Source organism: Lactuca saligna, chromosome 4 (genome assembly GCF_052625555.1).
Source record: "Lactuca saligna cultivar CGN05327 chromosome 4, ASM5262555v1, whole genome shotgun sequence".
Taxonomy (NCBI): Eukaryota; Viridiplantae; Streptophyta; class Magnoliopsida; order Asterales; family Asteraceae; genus Lactuca; species Lactuca saligna.
Window position 1 is genome coordinate 291,872,459 of NC_136420.1, and position 8,822 is coordinate 291,881,280.

Genomic DNA, 8,822 nt, shown 5'->3' on the forward strand with positions numbered 1-8,822 from the left:
TGTTTGGATGATGAAAATGACTTTTCAAAATGGATAATGATTTGTACATAATATTTTTTTGCCATGCACAACATTTATGTTTTACATAATTGTATTGTACACGTGTATAAAGTATAATTTGTTATATATGACTATAAAGTGTTATGTACGGATGATCACCCTTTTAAAATGGCTCCACACCCCTAATCAAGAGTTGTCAAAATATCAATCTCCTAACTTCTTCCAACTCCTTATGATTTTTTTGAGATAAAAAAAACTATAATATCCTTAATAAACTCTCTTGCTTTCTTTTCTTTCTCTTCTATCTTCGCATGCACATTTTAATCATACAAATATAAAGTTTTTGGCCACCACATAAGATAATCCAAAAATATAATCTTTTAAAAAAGATATTTTGCTATCATATAAAATAGAGAAATCTTCAAAAAATCATAATATTATTTTTTTAGCAAATAAGCCCAAAAAGCTTGTAATTGTTTACATATTTAGGTTTTTTGACATCATATTCAATTAAGTTATAATATTTTTTTTAGCAAATAAGCCCAAAAAACTTTTAACTGTTTACATATTTAGGTTTTTACTCGATAAACCGATCATCAACCGAATATGAGGGCTTTTGTAGTGGTTGATATGGTGATTTGTTTTGAATGGTTGACGTTGGATGATGATTGATGGTATAAACAATTATAAAAATTACCTAAGTCGAAACAATTCTATTTTTTCTATATGTTTCCTATAAACAAGACCCTTTAATTTAAGAAATGTATGGGGATGAATATTGTCATGCACACAATACCCAAATGACGTCAAAAGAAAATGAGAGAAGACTTAGGGGGTGTTTGGCTTAGCTTTTTAGAAGTCAAAAGATCTTTTAGGAAAAGATAAAAAGCAAAAGATGTTTGGCAAGTGCACTTTAAAAGCTACTTTTGGATTTGGATACAAGTAAAAAATGAACTTTTTGGAAAAATCAGGAAAACCTGACTTTTTGTGATTTTTCCAAAAAAAACTTTTGCCCCCTGAAAAGCTAAGCCAAACACCCCCTTAGTGTACATTATCATCATAGAGTACCTTTATGATTTTTGAAAAATATGTGTAAGCCATAGGGAGGGAAAATAATGTAAATATTTTGTAACTACGAAAGGTGATTCATAAAATAATATCATTTGAAATATAATCATCAAGAAAGATAATAAAATATCCAGGAAATAATCTAATGGAATACTGTCAATAAAAACCTTTATATTTTTTTTAGTTTAAAGATGTTTTACCATTTTTGTGTTTTTGTAGGGTTTACTCTGAAATTTTCATTAACGTTTTTATATTTACCCTTTTACCCCTTTCACTTGTTCCTTAAAGTGAAACTCACAAAAACCCTTACGTTTGCAAAGTTTTTACGGTTTTACCCTAAATATATTTTTGTTCTTTTTTTTTTTTGAAAAATAAATTTGTACCCCATACTGTTTTTATACAACTTGTTTGTTTATTTTACTCGTTTTACTTTTTTCCCGGGCTTTTTTTTTTGTTGGCATGGCATGTCATATAAAAGTCTTGTAAAAATAGAAAGAATGGTAAAAATGATGCTCAAACTTGAGACCACTCAATTTTGTTCCTTTCACTTGCTAATTCCATGAAAAATATCTATTAGAATCACAAGAACACTCGAAATATACACTTTAAAAGCAATACCGAAATATACACTAGCAATCATAATAGAACAATATAAAATTAGAATACCAGAAAACACAAATTAATTAAAAAAAAAAAAAAAAACATACTTTATTTCTTCCATTCTGCTATTTTGTTGTTTATGTTTCTCATCATTATCTCAATACTATTACAATATTGTACACAATGTTGTGACATACTCACATTGCCATTAAAACACATCTCTAATCTCTTTTTTTCCCCTCTTTTTTTTTTTTTTTTATCTTCCGATCACATAACAATGGAAACAATATGTTGTAAATCATCTAGCAAAAGTGTATGATCACCCAAAGGCAATATCATCTTCCCAAACTCATCAACAATGCTAAGATGCTTACACGGATCCACAAGAATCCGTAATTTTGTATCCAAATAAGAAAGCGTATGCACACGTTCAAACTCCACAAGTTGTTTCAATGGTGCGCCTTGTTCAAAACCCTTGGGGACTTGTGCAAACAACATCACAACTGTGCTTCCATCAAATGGGCCATGATTTGTGATTGAGATTTGAATTGGGAATCTTAAAGAATCACAATGTTGTTGGATTTTATCGACGTAAAGATAGTTGGAAGAGCCTATGGTTTGTTGTAATATGTTGGTTTTTTGTGAATTGAAAACATGAAGAATGGATTTGGTGGGTGGTGAGAGGATGTTGTAGGTGTAATTTGAGTAACTTAGTCCGTGTCCGAATTTGTAAACTGTGGGACCCGTGTAGAAACGATATGTTCTTCCGGGATAATTATGAGAAAGATTGGGTCTCATGTGCATGTCGTTCATTGGTACGCTTGTGAAGGATTGTGGGTACCATGTCACGGGTAGTTTTCCACCTGTAAGAAATAGCAATCTACTTTCATCTCTCTTTCTGTGTGTATTTGTATTTATTAATTCAACATTATTATATCATTCTAGGCTTTTGTTTATTTCGATTAGATCATTGTTCTTTTAATTGTTTTTTTTTTTTTATTAAGGTGGTGATTGTACTTTGAAAATCTACCCGTTTTTTTATTTTTTCTGAAAAAGACCTTGTATTTTTTTAATTTTTCCGGAAAAACCCTCTAACTTTGTCTATTTTTCCGGAGAAAACCCACGATCTTCTAACTATTTCCGAAAAACGTCAACTTTTTTAGTTTTTCCAAAAAAAAACCCTTGCATTTTTACAAGTTCATTCAGAAAATAAAATTACTAAAAGGTCTGGATCGGAAAAAATGAAAAAAATACAAGGTCTTTTTCAAGAAAAAAATAAAGTTGAGGTTTAATCTGGAAAAAAAAAAAACACAAAATATATATAAGGTCTTTTATGAGATTAACCATTTCATTTATTTGACATTATACTTTGAAAAATCTACCCGTTTGTCTTTTTTTTCTTGAAAAATACCTTGTATGTTTTTAATGTTTTTCTGAAAAAACCCTCAATCTTCTAACTGTTTCCGAAAAAACCTCAACCTTTTTAGTTTTTCCGAAAAAACCCTCGCATTTTACAAGTTTTTTGGACAAAAATGACTAAAAGGTCCAGATCGAAAAAAAAATGAAAAAATACAAGGTCGTTTTCAAGAAATAAATAAAATCAAGGTTTAATCCGGAAAAAAACATAAAATATAACGTTTTTTTTCTTTGAGATCAACCCTACAATAAATAGCAACATATTCTTAGTTATTTGCACATATGATAACATCCTACTTTCAATTGTTCACTTATGAAAACATTGTACATTGAAAAACTACCCACTTATATTTATACCATTCTTCTTTCAATTATTTTCATGAAAAATCACTTTCTATTTATAAATATATATAAAATTATCAAACCACAATATTATAATAATAAAAAAAACTTAACAAAATGTGGAAATACTAACCAGGATTATGATCTCCAAACACAATTTGAGCAAGAGCAGCACCACCACCTTCACCCGGGTACCCGACCCAAATAATGCTAGCAATCCGTGGGTCCCCTTGAGCAAAAGAAACATCAAGGGGCCCACCACCTGTCAAAACTAAAACTATGGGCTTTTTACTTGTAGCAGCAATTGTTGTAATCAAAGCCGATTGATACCCTGGTAGAAGAAGACTAAATCTATCATGATCTTCGGTTTCTTGACTCAAATCAATTCCAGCCACAATAATTACAAAATCGGCTTCTTTTGAGATGGAAATTGCTTCCGGAAATTTTGAATTGGAAGCGCATGCGACGTCTACACATCCCGATGAATGACTTGTTTTCTTTATGTATTTTTTAAACCCATCGATTATGCTTTTTGGACTACATGGAACTCCTATATAAATTTCAAAATAATTAAATTGTAAGTAAGTAGGAATTCAATTCATGAATTATAATAATTTAATTGTTGTGATTAGGTAATAATGTTAGGTTAATTGCTATAATCATTAGAAAAATGTTGGTATGTTTAAAAAGATTGAGCTCATATTTAGAGTTTGAGACAAATTCCTAGTAAAATTGCAGAAAAACCATTATATTTTATTTTGGGCAATTTTGTGGTTTAGCCACGTATACTTTTTTTTCCCTAAATTTACCCATTTTGGCATGAAATATTATCAAGTCAAAATGGTTAATTTGGAAAATGTTTGAAGCTTGTATAGTTTGATTGGAAGAAATGAAGTATTGGTGGTTAAACTACAAATCTCCCCAAAATATAACGGTTTTTAGTGATTTGCCAAAAAAATTTGATTCAATTTTGCTGATTATTAGGGGTAAAAATAAGAGTTAATCTAAAAAAAAAAACCTTATATTTTGTGTTTGTTCAGGATTAAATCTCGAATTTATTTTTTGCCTGAAAAATACCTTGTATTTTTTCAATTTTTCCGATCTAGCCTTTTAGTCATTTTTTTTTCCAAAAACAAATTGTAAAATGTGAGGATATTTTCAAGAAAAACTAACAAAGTTAAGGGTTTGTTTGGAAGCATTTAGAGGGTTGAGGGTTTTTTCGGAAAGAAAAATACAAAGTTGAGGGTTTTTTCAAAAAAAATACAAGGTATTTTTCAGGAAAAAAAAAACTAAAGTTGAGGTTTAATCCAAAAAAAAAGCCCAATTTACCAATTATACTTTATTTCTTTTTCCCAAATTTGACCATTTTTGAGCACTAATATGGCTTAGCCATTTATACTTTATTTCTTTTTTCCAAATTTGCCATTTTAACCTAATATATTATTTAGTCAAAATGGCTACTAATTTGGAAAAATGTTTAAAGCTCGTATAGTTTTTTTTATTGGAAGAAATGAAGTATTAGTCATTATTCGTTAAACTACAAAACTGTCCAAAATATATCATTTTTTTAGTAATTTGCCAAAAAATTCTGATTATTAGGGGTTTAAAATAATCTAATTATTGAAATAAAGATCAAATTAAAGAAATTCAAACCTATGTATCCCCCGCCCAATTTGCTTGTTGCATTTGCCATTGGACCAATAACAGCTAACGATGAAACAAGATTCTTTTTCAAAGGTAAAAAATTGTTATCATTCTTGAGAAGTACAATCCCTTGTTTTGCTGCTTCAAGGGCAAGATTCTTATGATTTGAAGTGCAAACATCTTGAGGTCCAAATTTTCCATATTTCCCTTTTATCGGGTCCCCATCATAGAGTCCTAAACGAAGTTGAACTTTAAATAAATTGAGAAGAGCTTTGTCGATTTCTTCTTCTTTCACTTTCCCCTTTTCAACTGCCGACTTTGTGTGTATCAACATGTAGGTCCCACAGTTAATATCCGTTCCTACACCAAGATTTTTTTAACAGTCAGCGGTTAAAATTATTCTTTCAGCAACCCCTCAACTGGCTCACACTGTCTGTCCCGTAAACATCATGTGAGACGTAAATAAAATCTACAAAAGTTCGCTGCTAAACCCTAAGCCACATTAAGATAGTTTAGCGCTTAGGGTTTAGAGTTTAGAATTTAGGGTTTAGAGCTTTTACCCTAAACCCTAAAATCCTAGTAAATACATTAAGCCCAAATGACTATTTCTTTTTACTTAATGCGTTAAACACTTAGAAGAGAAAATGTGTGAAGTCTGCGGACCACCTCGGTGGAACAAACGGCTGCAGCATGTAATAAAAAATATGTTTGTTTTTTAACGGCAACACCCTTAATAGATTAATATTGTGAAATTTGTTTTAGGGAATATAAGGGTAAAATGGTCAAAACCCTTATAACAAATTAGAAAAGGGAAAGTGGAAAGTTAGAAAGAAACCAGCTTTAAGAGCAATAGCCACAGCATCTTCAGGGCTTTTAGTGTAGTTTTGATATTCGTATATAGTAGCCACAGCATCACAATCTGAAGTTATATATCTGTGTTTATGCATAAAACCAAAAGCTTGTAAGTTTTTATTATCATTTATCAATTGTATTTAAAATTTAGAAACTTTTTAGTATGTAATTTGATGAATCTTGAACCCTTTAAATCCCCATTCTGTTCGAGCTTTTTGTAAAAGCTTCTTATCAGCACAAGCTGGGATTCCATTCACTGCATTATATGAACACATTAAGCAACTTGCTTTCGCCTTTTGTATACAACTTCTAAACGGTGGTTCATATGTGTCTTGCATATCCTGCTCTGTTACCTGAATGTTTACCCAGTTTTGAACTTCAAGCATTTTTTTTCTCGAATTTGTTAAAGTTTCGATCTTGGAAACAAATTAGTTGATTTCAGGATTCGGAAAGGATTCTTACAATGGCGTTGAAGTTGTATCTGGCGTAATTCCCCCAAAATTCCAAATCATACGCACTGAAATGCTTACAACAAGCAGACACCATCAACTCATCACCGCCGCCGTCTCCGCCGTGGTTGTCGTCGGCGCCTGACAACACCCTCCTCCTACCCCTTCTCTTCGTATCGTGATACCTGTTTCTATCTTCGGTCGTCTTCTGCCCCTGAAACCCTCTCACATACTCAACACTGTAAGCGGACACCACCATTGGATCCTCGCCGGGGGTTTCCTGCCCTCTTCCCCATCTTGGGTCTCGGAAAATGTTAATCGTCGGAGCCCAGAAAGTCAACCCGGCTTGACCCACGTTGTACATTGCCCTTGCTTCGACGGCGATAACCGAAGCAATTGAAAACCATAACGTCCGATTGAAAGAGGATGTGGTGAGAATGACTTGTGGGAAGCCGGTGGCGGCGGGGATGGGTCCGGTTTCGAATGTGACACCGGGGCCATTAGAGGCGATGCCGTGGAGAGATTCCGACCACCACTCGTAGGGAGGGATGCCGAGACGGGGAATGCCGGTGTCGTTGTTGGAGAGGCGTTTGATCTTGTCGGAAAGAGAGAGGAGAGAGAGGAGGGATTGGGCTCTGGTGGGTATCGGTAAGGCGGTGTTGCAGAAGGGGTAGGAGTTGTGATGTGGTGGTTGACATGGAAATTTGGGAGATTGTGATTGAGATTTTGGGATGTTGATTAGAGTGATGAAGAGTAAGAGGATGATGGTGGTGGTTATGGTGGACGACATCGGAGGGGTCGTGGTGGTTGTGATGATCGGCCGAGTAAAGAGGCTTTTAAAGAGTGGATAAAGCGGCAGTCAACAGTGACTCTTGTTTTGGCCAATGAGACTTTTCGATATCTTTTAAAAATGTTGGATCTAATCTTGATTTTAATATAGAGAAAATGACAAATATGATAAAAAAATCAACACAATTAAATAAACGGCCCCCTTGTTTTTACAAAAAGATCAAAAGTTTATTTCTTATTTTATTATTATTTTTGTTTGATAGGAATTGATCATATAGTTTCAATTTTTAAAATGACCGTTAGGACTGATTACAGGGAATGGATGATGGAAGATAGAGATGACACCTCTTCCTACCAAAGATTACTTGTCAAATCGGATATCGGTTTGGTTTCATGGTTTATATTTCTTTTTATGTTTTGACATGTGGCTTGAAAACTTTCAAAACTGTAATTAACGGTTTAGCATGCGGTTTCAAAATTTTCAAACTGTATTAAACTAGAACGGACTGTTATATGAGTGTTTGGTAAAAGTAGTCCGAAACTTTTGAAATATATAAAATTACATTAATTGACAATTGATTATATATATAAGGGTAATTATGGAAATTGATTTCAAAAGCGCAGTAGCGTTTTGTTAAACACTACATGAAGTAGATTTTAGATTTGAATTGTTTTGTTTAAACTAAAAGCTAAACGTTCGTACTACCAAACGAAACTTTTTGTTTAAACTAAAGCGTTTTGTCAAAAGCTAAAAGCTAAAAGCTCCGTGCCAAAGACGCCCTTAGGGTGTGTTTGGCAAAAGTAGTTGTTAGCTGAAAGCGGGTAGCGGTTAGCTGGTAGCGGGTAGCTGGTAGCGTGTAGCTGGTAGCTGGTAGCGGGAAGCTGTAGCTTTTATTTGTTATATGAATGTTTGGTAAAAGTAGCTGGAAGTTTTTGAAATATATAAAATTACATAAAAGGACAATTTATTAAAAATAAAAAATATATATAAATATATTTTTAAGGGTAATTATGGAAATTGATTTCAAAAGCTCCGGAGCGTTTTGTTAAAAGCTACATGAAGTAGCTTTTAGAATCGAAGCGTTTTGTTAAAACTAAAAGCTAAACGCTCGTACTGCCAAACGAAGCTTTTTGTTTAAATTAGAGCGTTTTGTCAAAAGCTAAAAGCTAGAAGTTCCCAAACGCTTCCAAAAGCTCCGTACCAAACACGCCCTTAATGTCAAATGATAAGAGTTATTTTCAACTCTTATAACAAATATGTTAAATATGTGTAAGAACTCATTGATTATGTTTAGTGATTTAATTAGTATAAATAACACTATTGTATATGTAAAAAACATCAATTTGAATATTTGATATAAGTGATCAAATTCTCTCCAAATCTTTCTTCTTCTTTCTTAAGGTTCTTAGTTTAGTTTTATTAATCTTGTTTTAATTATGTCAAATTTATAACAAGTTATCACCACAAAAACTCTAATCCGGGTTATTAAACATGTGGAAATCACATTTATCCTAATCAATGTACGTGTTACTTAGTAAAAACATTATTAATTATAAAAACCTCTATCATATTAAAAATACTAATAAATTAATAAAACTTATTCACTATGGATATTATTGACTATTAATAATTTTTTTCTTATACTAACATTTCTTTATATA

At 32.3% G+C, this 8,822-nt stretch overlaps 1 protein-coding gene across 1 annotated transcript; it reads right to left on the reverse strand.

The window, feature by feature from the left end:
- Positions 1 to 1,731: 1,731 nt before the first annotated feature.
- On the reverse strand, positions 1,732 to 7,264 carry LOC145043804 (Glycosyl hydrolase family protein). Its single transcript, XM_078992557.1, has 6 exons — positions 6,385 to 7,264; positions 6,109 to 6,275; positions 5,906 to 6,003; positions 5,080 to 5,430; positions 3,560 to 3,976; positions 1,732 to 2,531 (listed from the first exon to the last, which is right to left on the reverse strand). The coding sequence occupies exons 1-6, from the start codon at positions 7,159 to 7,161 to the stop codon at positions 1,936 to 1,938; spliced, it is 2,406 nt and encodes an 801-aa protein (XP_078848683.1). The 5' UTR covers positions 7,162 to 7,264; the 3' UTR covers positions 1,732 to 1,935.
- Between the last annotated feature and the right edge of the window lie 1,558 nt (positions 7,265 to 8,822).